The 16,077-nt window shown below is 37.4% G+C and overlaps 1 protein-coding gene across 1 annotated transcript in view; it reads right to left on the bottom strand.

Moving 5' to 3' along the window:
- The window catches only part of AHRR (aryl hydrocarbon receptor repressor), a 255,083-nt gene extending 241,196 nt beyond the window's left edge, over nt 1-13,887 (bottom strand). The window contains exons 1-2 of the mRNA XM_051969788.1: nt 13,805-13,887; nt 4,586-4,658 (exon numbers count right to left, since the gene is read on the bottom strand). Of these exons, the coding sequence (XP_051825748.1) occupies nt 4,586-4,647 (62 nt within the window). The 5' untranslated portion in view covers nt 4,648-4,658; nt 13,805-13,887. The remainder of the gene's footprint in view (nt 1-4,585; nt 4,659-13,804) is intronic.
- Nucleotides 13,888-16,077: the final 2,190 nt, after the last annotated feature.

The following is a 16,077-nucleotide window of genomic DNA, read 5'->3' as shown; positions in this document are numbered from 1 at the left end:
AATTCAGAAAAGAAAATGAGATAGGACTGAAAGAATGTTCTTTTCCAACTTTCTTCCACGCCTTTGCAAAAGCTGGTGATCCCCATGCTGACCAAGTATATCACCCTCTGCTTCTCAGTAAATTTCAGTGGATTCCTATAACTTCAAGGTTTAACTCCATAATCCTGTGGTTGACATTCAAGTTCCCTCATAACCTAGTCTCCTATCTACCTTTCTAGTTTTTCTTACAACTTACTCCTCAACACATAATTTTTTATCCAATGGCCTCTCAGCGGTTCCACTATAACATCTTCTCTGACTGTCCCCCCAGTTCTGAATTCTGACTTCCCTGGCTTCCTTTAAGTTCCAACTAAAATTCCAATTTTACAAGAATGCTTTCCTAATTCCTCTTAACTCTAGTACCTTCTTTTTAACAAAAATTAATTATTCTCTATTTATCCTTCATATAGTTTGCATCTAAGTATTTGCTTGTGATCTCTCCCATTAGAATGCACTTAGGGGCAAGAACTTTCCCCCCCCCAATAGTATTTTATTTTTCCAAATACATATAAAGTTAATTTTCAATAATTGTTTTTGTAAGATTTTGTGTTCTATATTTTTCTCCCTCTGTCACTTACTTCCCTGTTCCTCAAGATGATAAGCAATCTGATAGGTTAAATTTGTATAATCCTTTTAACATATTTTCATATTTATCATGTTGTGCAAAAAAAAAATCAGACCAAAAGGTAAAAAAACCACAAGGGAAAAAAAACAAAGGTAAAATAATTATGCTTCAATCTACATTCAATCTCCATAATTCTCTAGATGCAGATGGCATTTTCCATCCTGAGCCTATTGGAATTGTCTCGAATCACCCCACTGCTGAGAAGAACCAGATTCATCACAGTTGGCCTTCATATAATGAAAGAACTCTTTTTTTATTCTCAGTGCTTAGTAGAATGTCTGGCACATAGTAGGAGCCTAAGTTTCCTGACTGATTGAATAATTGAATGCTTTCTCTCATTCCTACCTTCCCTTAAAACAAAGTGCAGTTTCCATCATTGGAACCCTTCATGATTCCCTCCCAAATTGTTACTGTTTTCCTCCCGCAACTATTCTGAATTTACATGTATATAGTGACCCCAAAATATAAGCACCCCAAGGGCAAGGGTAGTTGCACAGATTTAAAGTTGGAAGGGATTTGAAAGTTTATCTAATCCAACCCCTCACCATTTTACAGATGAGAAAATGAAGATCCAGAAAGTTTTTCTGCCTCAGGATTTTGCCCAAGGAAAGGTCACACAGGTAATAAGGGGCAGATCCAAGACTGTAATCCAGATTCTCTGATGTCAAAAATCCAGCACTGCTTGATGTTGTATTTTTCTCTCAAAAATACACTGCCTTGCACACAGTAACTGAAATGAATTGAACTTCCCCTCAGGAAATATGCATCTCCTAACAGCATACTGAGGCACTGGAAAAGCTGTAAGACTTTCTGCTGCTGTGACCTTTATCCCCTCCCCCATCAGGCACTTGAGCCTCAATGCCTGTGCCAGGCTTTCCCCTCTGAGCTCTTCTGGGAATATTCTCTCCGTCTGGCACACGGACACTTTAGCTCTAACTTACTAGCAGCAATTCAGGCCATTCCCCTGCAGTCTCTCAATTCTCATCCCTACGATCACACCTACCCTTCAGACAAAGGAAACCAAAACCAATTTTTTTCTGCCATTGTTTTTTGGGGAGGTGGGTATGGAACATTAAACATTCTGGCACAGAATACTGAGCTTCCACAGAAGAAAAAAAAAACACACTTTAAATATACACACAAAGACATATACAACCCAGTTAATGGTAGAAGTTACCATGGGAATGGTGTCTGGCAATGTGTAATCTCTGCCAGGTGCAAGATGCTAATATTAAATGCTGGAGACATAAAGATATTTGGTCTTACATCACTAAGACCTCCATAATGTATAAACTTTTAAAACCTAATTGGGTTTTAATCAGTCGATAAGTTTAATCAAACACCTACTACATGTCACGCAATATACCGTACCTCTTACTCTTTCATACCAATAGAGCTTATGTAGTTTCCCAGCTTCTTAAAACTGTGGATTGAAACCCTTTGTAGGGTCTCATAACTAAATGAATGTGGGAGATGTGGAATTGTGAATTATTATCAGTGAATGTTTGATTTGCATACCTATTTTATATATCTACATACCCAGAGTCATGTAAAAAGTTCTCAAGTGAAAAGGGATCAAGAGTGGAAAAAGCTTAAGGAGCTCTCATATAGAGCTGATGATCCAAAATGCTGTCCCTGAATGAAATCAGGTAGATACTCAGAATATGTAAAAGTTGAGGTCCACACAAGAAGAAATGTAGAGAATACCTCATGAGCCATAGAGCTTACAGCTGACCAAGATAAATCATTCAAGCAGTGGGTAGTTTGATCCACCAATTCATCTGGTACATTCTTTAACATCAAATACTCATTGGATAATAGGAGGCAGGGAACGCAGATCCTAATAGAATTCCTTTATTATATTTCACGCCAGAAGAAAGCCACTAGAAGTAATATTGTTCTCTTCTGATGTCTTTCTTCACTCTCCCTGGAAGTTGTGAGAGATTTGAAGGTAAATCATCAGGAGGCAGCTAAGGGCTGGATGTGGGGTCAAGAAAACCCAAATTCATATGCCCAATGGACTATAAAAGTATTAATACACTTTGATCCAGAAATACAACTACTACATTTGAATCCCAGAGAGATCATAAAAAGGAGAAAAGGATCCACAAGTACAAAAATATTTAGAGCAGTTCTTTTTGTAGTGGCTAAGAATTGGAAATTGAAAGAATTCCCATCCATTGGGGAATGGCTGAACAAGTTTTATTATATGAATGTCATGGTAAACTATTGTGCTATGAGAGACAGATTTCAGAAAATCATGAAAGAATTTACATAAACTAATGCTAAGTGAAGTGAATAGAATCAGAAAAACATTGTATACACTAACAGCAACATTATGTAACGGTCAACTATGATAAACTTAACTCTTCTCAGCAATATGATAATCTAAAACAATTCCAAAAGAATGGAAAAGCCATCCATATCCAGAGAAAGAACTACAGAGTCTGAATACAGATCAAAGCATACTACTTTCACTTTTTTGTTTCTTTTTTCTCATAGTTTTTCCCTTTTGTTCTGATTCTTCTTTCACAACATGCCTAATGTGGAAATATGTTTAGTAAGATCATACATATATAATCTATATTAGATTGCTTGTTCTCTTGGAGAGGAAAGGAAAAGAATGGAGGGAGAAAAATTTGGAACTCAAAATCTTACAAAAATGAATGTTGAAAACTATCTTTACATTCAATTGGAAAAAAATACTATTAAAAGGAAGGGAGGGAACGAGGGAAGAAGGAGGGAAAGAGGGAAGAAGGTAGGAAGGAAGAAAGGAAGGAAGGAAGAAAAGAAGGGAGGGAGAGAGGAAGGGAAAGAAGGAAGGAAGGAAGTAAAGGGAAAGAAGGGAGGAAGGGAGGGAGGAAGAAAACCTAAATTCAGATCCTTACTAGTTACCAGGCAAATCATTTGGTTTTTATCTGTCTCAATAATAATTGCACCTACCTCCCAAGGATATTGTAGGAATCAAATGGGATGATGTTTATAAAGCATTATGTAAATCTTAAGGTATTTTACAAATGCTATTATCAACAAGAAAAGGAAATTACAGTACAGTAGAAAATCAGAGGTTGGTGATGAAATATCCTTTGGAAAATAGGTTTCTAGCCTAAATGCTCTGGCTACCCATTTCCCATCTCTGTGACTGCAAAGGCTGTCCTCCATGCCTTGAAAGCTTTCCTTTCCTTATTGCTACCTCTTAGAATCTCTAGAATCAGCTTGCCACCTTCTCTAAGTCGTCTCTCGACCCTGCCAGGTATTGGTGCCCCCTCCTAAAAATTATATTATATTTATTTTTTCTTTATTTATACAGGCAGTCTCCTCCAATAAAATATAAGTTTGTTGATGGAAGAAATTGTTTCTTTTTTTTGACTTTGTATTTCTAGTAAACCCATACATAATAAAGACTTGCTGATTGACTGATTCTATAATCCTTGCCTTTTCCATCATTTGGGAAACTCAAATCAGACCAATGTTTTTAAAAAGAAGGCAAACTAAAACATCAGCTTGTTTGTTGAAAACATTTTCTTGAAAGAGAAGAAATTATCAGGTTTTACAATTACTTGGTGCAACAGAAGTGATACAGGAGATCATTAGGAAAAATCCCATTTCCTTCAGCTGGCTTGGCTAGGGCATCTGGAAATTGTTTCTTATTTGAGTGATAATGGTCTTTCTTGACTAATGCTTTTTTCCACAGGACTTGTATGATTTTCTCAGGACTAAGGTTCCTTTACTTCTTTCATGGAGAATAAATACAAGTATTGCAAATATGAAATGAGGCTCAATATGTGGCATCCACCAATATAACTTAGAAGCTATCTGGACCTTTGTCTAGAAATGACAGGAAACTGGTTGTAATTTAGTTTTATCTAATTTATCACTTTCTTACCCACCATCAAAAAAACAGAAAATATGATACTTTACTGTTTCTGAATAGGTTTTCTTCTTTTCCTCCCAGCATACATACACTCTCCTGGTGGAATCATCGTTTTTGTCCCTGGAACAGAAAAGCACAAATGAGCCAATTTCAAAAACCAACAAAAGCAAGAAAATCATGGTAATTCAGCATTTTGCTTGCCAGAAAGAACTCTGATTCTGAATTCAAATGCTGTCTTACGGGGCAGTGAGCTGTGTGACTCAGGAAGTCGCACAACACGAAACACTTAACTCAAGACACCTGAATACTTGGTTTATATTTGATTTTTATGTTTAAAAGGTTCATCTTCTTTTCTGAAAAGTTCGGGAGGTGAGAGCAGATGATCTCTCAGGTTCCTTAAAGTTCTGGATCTTATGATCCTACTATTAACCTTTAAGGCCACTGTGTCATTTCTTCCTACAAATCTGGAAATAAATGTTTCCAGCTATTTTAAGAGACTAGCCTTTCCACTCTTCACAATTTTGCCTTTTTTCCTTCTATCTCAAAGTGTTGTGAATAAGGCTCTTTGCAAGCCACAACATGATACATAAGTGGGTTATTATTTTTGTTATTATTCTTTTATCATCTCCTCCTGTCCCACACTTGCTAACTCAGTCTCTGAGGTTTCTGGAAATGACATCTGCCTCTATGAATTTACCTACACCTGCATTTTAATCTACAAGGAAATGTTCCAGGAAAAGTCAACTGAGACACGCAGCCACCCACTTGCTTTTTGTCTGGGACAATACAATATTAATATAGACGTTGCCATTTTTACATCTCTATAGTTACACCATTCCTATCACAATGGACATAACCTCAGCACTTCCTTTCAATAAGTGGACTTCTGTTCCCACACAAATTGTAAAATCTTCGCTTTAAAGGGTTTCTCTGTGTTGGGCTTCCTCTCTCACACCTTGGTAAGCTTTCCATCATTTTGTTCCTAAGGCTAATTCTGAAGTAGATGAACATCTCAAACACAAAATCAAAGGTAAACCTACATTTATACAAATACACACACACACACACACACACACACACACACACACACACACACACACACCATCACCACCATTTATAGGCAAGGTAAATACTGTCAATAAACTGCTTTCCAGTTTGCCCCAAATAAGATCAAAGTATTCAAGTGTCCTGAGTTAAATGTTGCTTTGTGTTAATGTCTCAAGGGGTAAGTCTTTGTGGCTTCTCAGTAAGATGCCATTTATCTTCCTTTTTCTTCACAACTTTACATATCTTATGGACTGTTTGTGAAGACTAGGAGACTATGAACCTTTTCTAGTCAAAGTCCCGCAATTTATCTTTAGGATCAAGTTTGATTTTAGCCAACTATGGTGAAGGTGGGGGAGGGTGAAGGAAGCCTGAGATGAAGCGATATCTGTGCCAAAAATGTCAGCATGTTTCAAATCAGTCATTATGCCAGTGGACAAACTATAACAATGAAGATATTTATTCTGAATTTTTTAACTTGATGTCATAGAGGGACACAAATTTTCTGTACCCATTTGGAAAAGTATGCAAGTATCAAGAAAAGGATATGTATTTATATATCTAGAAGCATCATCTAACCTAACATGATTCCACATAAAAATAAATCATAAAACTTTAGAGCTCTAAGTCTTTAAAAAGCATTGAGTATTTTCCAAATAGGGTTACAAAAAAACTAGAGACTTAAAATAGATGAATGGAACCCCAAAATCCTGATCCAGAAGTATGACATACCCTTGAGATATTTTTCCCCCTTGGGGTGACCCAGACAGGATCTCATCCACATAAGTAACTCCCTGTGTGGAAATTCCTTTCCCCTGGTGCAGCTACAACACATGTATAACTTAGAGCCTTGGAGTGTTACCTGAGGCATTGAGACATTAAGTAACTTGCCCGCAGTTACATAACTAGTATGAGTCAGCAGTAGAGCTTATATCCAGTTCTTTCTGCCGCCAACGCCAGCTCTTAATCCACTATTCTGTAGTGTCTTTCATCCTCTGAATAAATGAAGTGATGTTTATGGGCAAAATAGAGAAAATATATGTTTATTTCACACCCAAATATTATCATTATATTCTACATTTAAATGAAGTATTTCTGATTATTTCTGAAGTATTTATAATTCATATTTAATGTTCTAAAGGATAAAACTACTATGGAAATTTTCTCATGGAACTCTAATTCTCATTGGATGGAGTAATCATTTCCACTGATGAAGTTTGGAGAACTCTGATCTTGCCCCACTGGCTCATTTTAAAGACAGGAAACTGAGAGTTAGAATAGATAATGAATTTGCCATAGTCATATAGCCAGTTATTGACATAGCTAAGACTACAACTTGAGTCTCTCCTGCTCTTTTCTCTACACTACCATTACTTAAATATTTCTCTAAAATATTATTTTATTTCTATTAGCAGTCCAAATTAGAAGTGACATAAGAGGTCATGCAGCCCAAAGCTCTTACTTTACAGATAAAGAAACTGAGGACCAGAAAAATTACATACTTTATCTGTGCTCACACAAGTAAAGAGTTAAGTCAGAATTCAAATGCAATACCTTTGATTCCAAAGACATCACTGTCTCCACTGCAACACATTATTTATTTTTTAAAATACTCTTTGGGTGTAGAATATGCTCATATAGCTTGTTAGTTATATCCCAAAGGAATGAAGTTGAGTAAAATTTTTCATAAACAATTAAGCTATGAATTTCATTTCAATTCTGGATAATTTGCTCCCATACTATGTAACTCTTTTCAACTCTGTGCTCCAAAAATGTTCTTTCCAACCACTATCTATCTATAACACATATAGGTTCCATAGATGTCCTGGTGACAAATAATGAAGAAATCCCTAGAATAGCCTAGAGGATCGTCTGTATATATTGGGCTGACTCTTGAAATAAGCTCCGGAGCAAAAGTCTTTGAACCTTAATTGCAATTCAAAACAACAGGAATTTACTAAGTGCATACAGCATGTCAGATTCTTGGGTTATAATGAAAAGCAAAGCCAGTCCCTGATCTCCAGAAGCTCACAATCTAATTTGGGGGGCACAACATGCAAACAATTACATATAAGACACATAAAAGATAAATTGCAGGACTCATCATTAAAACAAAAAGTCAATAGAAACTCTGGATCACCTCTACTTTTACCCACTAACAAAAAAAAAGTCACCCATCATGGTTAACTGAGCAGAACAGCAACTCCCAGTCAGTTTCATAGGATTCATTAACATTAAAAGTATGTTGAATCTCTCTTAAGCAGGTCTAAAAGAGACCATTAAACCTAGTATTTCTTTGAAAGTTTGTATGCAATACTGACTTGATGGAGAATGAAACTTGTGTCCTTGGAATTTCCATTGGATCTGCATCAATTAATGAAATGATCTAGCAAACTTCAAGTGTGATATTTCTCAGCTGTTTAGAGGCAGGTGATAATATGTCCTGTTGCATATATCCTAGTGAGCAGAGGCTGACAATACCTTAAAGTTATATCTAGACCCAAACACTGCTATACCTTCACCTCCCTGTGTCCCAAAATGAGACTGAATAGTCTGAAAAATAATAAATAGCACAGTCTCATTTTACCATACTCTGACTAGCCCAGGAGTATTTAAAATTCTTTTGTATCAAGGACCCCACCCTGCCAGTCTGATGAAATCTAGGAATCTCTTATCAGAAGGGTGTTTGGGGCATAAAATAAATTATTAAGGATTGCAAAGGAAACCAATAAAATACAGTTGCCAAAATATTAAGGGAAAAAAATGTTTAAGTTCACAGGCCCCAGGTTAAAAAGTTGCAAAGCAGGTGCCAGGTGCTAAGCCTCCACTGGTGAAATCCCAGCTCTGGCCAAGGATAAAAAACAAAACTTAACCTGCTTGGCTTCCCAGAATGTCTGCCTCCTTCCCCTCAGTCCAAGGCTGGCTGAAAGAAGGCCTCCTCCACCCAGTGCACAAACCTTCAGAGGCATTCCTCTCTGTTGGCATGAACCCTGTCTCCCAATCACAGGCTTTGTGTGCAACTGGGCTTATTATCACCAGACTCAAAACAGCTGAGAAAATCACAATTGAAGTTGGCTAGATGACTTTTTTTTAATTGATGTAAACCCAGTGAAAACTTTTCAAGTACACAACTTTCATTCTCCATCAATCGGGTATTGCATGCAAACTTTCAAAAAAAAATTAGGTTTTATTGTCCGTTTTAAATTCCTGTGTGTTTGTAATCTTCGTACAAAAGTGTAAACATGTATACACAGAGACACATTCGTGTGTAATAATGTTTATATATGTATACATATATGTATGTGTGTGTATATATATACACATATATGTGTATGTATTATGGGCAGCTAAACTGCACATTCAATACAGTGCAGGGCCTGGAGTCAGAAAGATTCCTCCTGAATTCAAATGTGGGCTCAGATGCTTACTAGCTGTATGATCCTGGGCAAGTCACTTAATGATGTTTGCCTCAGTTTTCTCATACATAAAATGAACTGCAGAAGAAAATGGCAAACCACTTCAATATCTTTACTAAAAAAATCCAAAAAGGTCACAAAGAGTTGGATACAATTGAAAAATGGCAATATATGTATGTGAACATATTGTGAACATAAACATATACATACACAGCTTTAATAGCTTAACACTATGCTAAGACTTGAGATACCCTCTATATATAATATGCCTTTCAGTTCATGGTGAGAACTGATACCAATGATACTATTATTAATTCTATTTTTCAGGTGCCTTTAACAATATATTAATATTAACAAATTAGGTCTCCTAAGGAACAGTTTTGACTATGAAATAAAGTACAAGCAAGAGAAAAATGAACTTTGAGGGTTTTTTTTTCCTAAAAAGAGATAAAAATAAACCTGCAGATTCTTATTATTTTTTTCTTTTGGCCAGGGAAAACAGTGCCTCTGACTCCTAAAAGAAGGCATCAGAGGATGAATATGTTAATAAGGGCCTGGCGGAAATACAATCCAGAAAACCCCATTTAATTGGCTATATGGCAGAGAGCAATCCAGGACAGTAAACTTGGAAGTAATTCATACAACCAGAGCTGCACAGGACTTATACCTCTTCTGTTTCCTCAATTCCAAACTCCATGTGCTCCTTATATGTACCTTAAAAGAAATCTAACCTAAATCTAGAAACAATATTTTTTTGTTCCCAAATCTACAATGTGTTTCCTAATTATCAGACTTGAATATAATTGCTGTAGGGTGCAACAGGTTGTTTTTTTTTTGTTTGTTTGTTTTTTTGGGGTTTTTTTGCTACAAGGACTTATAATCCATTAAAACTAATAGGAAATTATGTTTCTCCCCCCCCCCCATTATTTTTAAATATAAATAAAACTTAAAAAAAAGTTTTAACACTATGCATCCTAGGAATAATATCCTAATTAGCCCAAGACCCCATCAGATTGTGGATCATAAAATGTGTAGGGCATCCACTTCTTTGGAATTATCTGACCCTAAAATGTTTTAAGCTATATTTCTAAAATATCAAGTTCCATTCTCTACCAGACACTGTTTTCTGACATGTTTTCATAGCAAGCACATCTTATTCTTATGCAAAAAGAAGAATAATATCTTTCTCCATATAGCAATTGTTTGCTGAGCAATTCTTATGGATCACACATTCATGGGGTTAATTTGACTACAAAATGATTTAATATATGTAAGGCACTTTGGAAATCTTAGCTATTAAAATGTTTGCTATTGTGCTCAATTGTTTTCGGTTTTATCTGACGTTTTATGACTCCATTTGGGGTTTTCTTGACAAAGATACTGGAGTGGTTTGCCATTGCCTACTCCAACCTTTTTTTTTTTTTTTTTTTTTTTTTACAGATGAGGAATATGAAGCAAAAAATTAAAGTGACTTGTGCAGGGTTACACTGCTAAGCATCTGAGGACAGATTTAAACTCAGCCCCTGTTTGCTATTATCATCATCATCATCATCATCATCATCAGAAAGCTGCATAAGAAGTCTACTCTAAGAACAACAAAAACTGAGAAAGGAGGAAGCTCAGGCCATGTGTAGGTAGTGAAAGTCTCTCCCTCAGTTTCCTGAGAAGACTGGGTACCTGAAGAGAATGGAGGAGAGTAGACACCTTCCTCCTCCCCTGTACTTGGGAAATGTTCTCCCAGGAAGAGAGAGAACATTGTATATAATTCCCACTTTACTGGTGAAGAAACTACACCAAGAAATTAAATACATCGTCCAAGGTCAGAGGTTCATAGGCCTAGCTTGGGGGGCCAAAGAGGCAGAGAGTTTAATTCCCTTATATATTACAATTTTTAAAAATCAAGTTTAAATGATTTAGTCAAAGTGATACAGGAAAAAAGCATCAAAGGTGGGATTTGAATACAGGTCCCTGACTTCAGAGTTGGTACTATGGTTACACAGCTAGCTAACTAAATGTCAGTTGATACTCAAACACAGATCTCCTGAATTCCAAGACCAGAGTTTTTGCCACAATTATACAATTGTTCTATACTGCTTCTAGGTGCAAAGAATGAGATAGTCCATCCCAGATACTACTCTGTCTTCAACTTTGTTACCCACCACCACAGTATCCCTACCAATACTAATAATGATATCCTAATCATCATCATTCTAAACAGAAAATGTTAATTATTAAATATGGGACATTATGCTTTCCTTGCCACACTTTTATGGCGCATGAACTCCAAGTATTGTAAACATCGTTTTATAAAGATTCAGAGGTCCAGAGACTGAGTGCTTAACCTATCATGGTACAGTGTCACATAAAGAACTGAATGAATTTCTGATGATAGAATATTAAGTACTATGTCAAAAAGATAAAGGAGTCGGAAGCTTGTAGAGACCTTTAAGATGAATTTCTGATGACAGAATATTAAGTACTATGTCAAAAGATCAAGGAATCAGAAGCTCGTAGAGGACTTAAAGATGAAATTTTGATGATAGAATATTAAATACTATGTCAAAAGATCAAGGAGTTGGAAGCTTATAGAGGCTTTAAAGATCATTTAATCTATCTGAAGTACATAAAGACTCAAGATCACAGTGATAGTAGGTAGGAGAGCTAAGGATTTGAACTTGCATCTTTTAATCTACAAGAACAACAGTAGGAAATGGATTCTATATAACATAGGCTGGTGGGTTCAAATAGAAAGTAACATTCTCTTCTGAAATCATATCCTTGTAGTCACATCCTTGCTATTCAAGGACAAAAAAAAATAAAATAAGGCAGGTAAAGAGGCATTCATCTTAAATGTCCATCCTTTTTGTAACAAAGGATAATCATCCAGGAGACTGTCCTAGAGAATCATCATTGGGGCACCTTCTTCTACAGCTTTGCTCTAATGTGATTAATATTTCTTTTAGGATTACATTCCTATGGCCATTCACAGTTAATACAAATGTAAATGGTAGATTGATCAATAGAAATGTAAATAAATAGATATAGAGAAAAAGAAATTCAGCTCCAACAATCCTAGGCATGCTTCCACCCCATGTATTAACAGGAATCAAGAGTTCATTTATTTTCTCACTTGGGAATAGAAATTATAGAAACCCAAATCCACAATTTTGAAAATAAGTTAAAACAGATTTTTTAAAATGTTGGGAAATAATCACATTTTCAAGTTATGTTTAGAGTTTATACAAAACGAGTTTTTGAAAAATAACTATTTTTGTCAAGTATAATGAATCCATCCAAATTTCGGTATCGCTTATGATGTTTATTATACACAAGTGTTCATTCTTCAAATCTTCGAGGCTGAAGTGGATAAGCATCTGTTAGAGCCTGGGATATTGGTAGGCTGTAAAGATATACTCACAGTGAACACACAAACATCCCAGCCTTGAAAAAAAAAGTTGGTTTTTTTTTTTTTTTTTGATGATCTAGTCTACTTTTTAATGGAGCTGCTCTACAGTAGTCCACAAATACTCTTATATTAAGAGCAGATCTGGACCAAAAAATGGCGAAGTCGTTACTCTCAATGTGTGTAAAGGAAATAACTCATTCCTGCGTCACTTCGCGTTTTAGGCTAATATCCCGAGACCCACCCTGTCCTGTAAATTCTCAGGGCATCTGAGATTTCCAATATTTTTTTAAAAAGAAAAGAAAACCAGAAAAAAATCATTTTAAAATTTTGTCTCTTAGGTGAATTTGCATGGTCAGACTTTCTGAAGTGGAAACTTTGAAGGCCCTTTTACTTGAATTTGTTCATGCTCTGCTTTTCAACTAGAGTTATCCAAATCATACATCCAATGTCAAGGTGAGAAAATAGATAATATTAACAGTCTAGAGGCATTTGACACTTTTTCTCAACACTTACTAATAGTTACAAAATCTGTATCTTAAAAGCAGGTGAGAGAGCAAGGAAACCTAATCTGTGAAGACTTTTTTCTAATCCTTGGGTACCAAATGCAAATTGTTAAACATCTATATTTAAGTTCAAATGACTTCCCAAATTTGCTCAGGTTTGTATAATCAGAGAATTATCTCCTCCATCTCCATTTCCCCAAGACTCAGTTTTACAATTCATTTGAACCTGGAGTAGAGGAAAGAACTTTGAATTTGGAATCATGGAAGCACAAGATTAGCCAGATACAAAGAGATCTTGAAAATCATCCCCAGGAATTCTTAAACTGGGTTACATACTGCAGGTTTGTTTTTTGTTTTTTTTAATATATGCTTTGATAACTATTTCAAATCATTTGTTACCTTTGTAGCTCTATTTGTTTCATTTTACATATTTAAAAAGATTATTGTGAGAAGGAATTACATAGTCTTCCCCAGACCACATTAGGGATCCAAAACACGAAAAAGGGAGAAAAAAAAAAAAAACCTCCTGATCTGGGAATTCTTTACCCCTGCCTGCATTTTACAGTAATGGAAACTGAGACCTAGAGAGAGAGAGACTTGTTCTCTGACTATCTTCAATAAGTCCGACCCTCTATTGCTGTAATTTGTCACAGGAAGGGGCCAGATGAGATGATCTGAAGAGCAGTAAGCGACTTAGGAAACGATTTCTCTTTTTTCCACCAAAACCTGTGCAGCATCCGAGGTAGCGGCAATGAGAGTTTATGATAGGAAAGAAGAGTGGAGAGCGCGCTGCTCCGGGGCGAACTTTGCGCACCTCCTTGTCGCTAAGAGCGCAGGGGAGAGGAGGGAAGGAGGGGGCTTTCCCGGCTTCAGGCTCGGGAGAAGGGTGACACTTACCAGGTGATCGCTGTTTCAGGACTGGAGGAGTGCACAGGTTTCTCCCGCGACGAATCAAGCAGTGCTGGGAGCGGGGCAGCTTGCGCGCGGAGTGGAACGAAGGGCGTCTGGCCCGGCCGGGAGATCTCGCAGCGCGCCAGCCGACTGCAAGGACCCAGCTAGCATCTCCCGGGTAGCCAGGTCGCCGCGGCGGCTGCAAGCACGGGAATGACAAGCTCCCCGCGAGCTCCGCACGCGATCTTCCTTGGCTTCCCTCTTTCTTTGCCTCGCTCCCCCGCGCGATTCTACCCGAGCCGTGGGCGGCAGAGGGCGCGAGAGGGAAAGGCCCCGAGTAGCTCCCGCCCCGCGCCCCGCGCCCAGCCCCCAACCCCGCCCCTGCCCCCTCCAGCCGCACGCCTCCGGGCCGACGCCCCGGCTGCTTTTGCCGGGGAGCCCTTGGGGTCCCCACACCACCTGCCTCGGGCGCGCAGCACGAGCGGAGAGCTGGGAAGAGGGTTTGCGATGCGAGTTTCTGAGCAAAATTTAGTCCCGGGTCCTTTCTTCCTCTCAGCGTCCCAGAAACACCTTCCTTCTGCCCTGCCTAGCACCCCGACACCCTAATCCTTTCAGGAGCCCCTCAACTCCTCCTTTTCCCACCAACTGCCCAGCAAGATCTATTAAATTATAAGAGGATATTAACTAACATCAAATTGCAGTTATGTAGTTTGAACGCGACAGATCCCTTTGCTTCTTGCTGCCTACAATCTAAGGGTAAGGTAGAAAGAAGTCCAGACGAGCTAATTCAAAGCAAAATTGTTCTGTGTTTTTTCTGGTCCCACAACTCACTTTCAGGTCCTTCCCAGATCAAACAACTTCAGTGTCCTCAAGCCCATTTCCCCACGGTAACCCCATTCATTAAAATGTGCCTTGGGAGCTTTATTAGCTCCACCGTAGAAATAACTGCAGAACGGATTAAAGTATTGTGTAGTTGAGATTTACCTGAATTTTAACAGTGATCAGTAATAATAAATGGATGAAACTCGAGTCACTGAAGTTTCAGATAGCCTTCTGGTGGAAAGGTTGAGGTGCATCCAGAAAGACTGTGGAGACTGAAGGTGGGATCACAACATAGTATTTTCACCTTTTTTTGTTGCTGTTGGCTAGGTTTTTTCTTCTTTCTAATTTTTCTTGTGCAGCATGATAAATGTGGAAATATGTATAGAAGAACTGTACACGGTTAATATATATTAGATTATTTGCTGTCTAGAAGAGGGGTGGTGAAAAGGGAAGGAGAAAAACTTGGAATACAGGGTTTTGCAAGGTGAATGTTGAAAACTATCTGCATGTATTTTGCAAATAAAAAACTATTATAAAAAAAGGAAGGAAGGAAGGAAGATAGGGAGGGAGGGACCGGGGACCTTCAAGATCATTCAAGGCACATCCTTAGAAAGGCAGATAAACTACCTGGTCTACTTCAACATTCCTCCAGGTGCAGGTCTTTACAACATCTAGCCTCTGTTTGCACAATTGAAGTGAAGTGAAGCAATCTATACTATTATCCATCCTCTAGGTCTTGAACTGGGCAAGTCAAATTCAAGTGAAACTATAATACCACAAATAATAGAAACATTTCAAACAGAAACACAGGCACATATCACCAACATCCTGTTGTCTTGTCTCACTTATACTGCCTGTCTCATATCTCTCTTCTGAGATCATTAACTTGATTAACCAAATCACACTTTTGGACCTATTTATTTGACTTATTTTCCCTCATCTAATCAGTCCTTTATTTCTCCCTTTCTTTGCTCATGAAATGTAACGTTTTTCTTTCTTTTTTTTTGTAAGCCAGTTCCTTTTCTTATTTTTAGTTTATCCTAATTTTTCCTTCTTTTGCTGTTTCTGTGAATGGGCATATCTAAGGATGTTTCTCAGTGTGATTGCATGAGAATAGGCATGTGTTCACACCTCTTTCTTAGAGACTCCAGGACAGATCACCAGGCCTAGAGTCAGGAAGATCTAAGTTCAATAAAATTATGTAATGATCAAATGTGATGGACTTGGCTCTTGTTAATGCAGTGATTCAAAGAAATTCCAAAAGACTTAAGATGGAAAATATTATCCCCATCCAAAGAGAGAACAATGGAAACTGAATGTGGGTCAAAGCATAGTATCTTCATTTTTGTTGTTGTCATTTTTTGCTTGTTTTTTTTTTTTTTCTTTCTCATTTTTCCCCCTTTTGGTCTGATTTTTCTTGTACAACATGACAAATATGGAATTGCATATATTTAACC

Source organism: Antechinus flavipes, chromosome 1 (genome assembly GCF_016432865.1).
Source record: "Antechinus flavipes isolate AdamAnt ecotype Samford, QLD, Australia chromosome 1, AdamAnt_v2, whole genome shotgun sequence".
NCBI lineage: Eukaryota > Metazoa > Chordata > Mammalia > Dasyuromorphia > Dasyuridae > Antechinus > Antechinus flavipes.
Note: the sequence above shows the minus strand (reverse complement) of the source record. Positions and strands in the feature narration are given on the sequence as shown.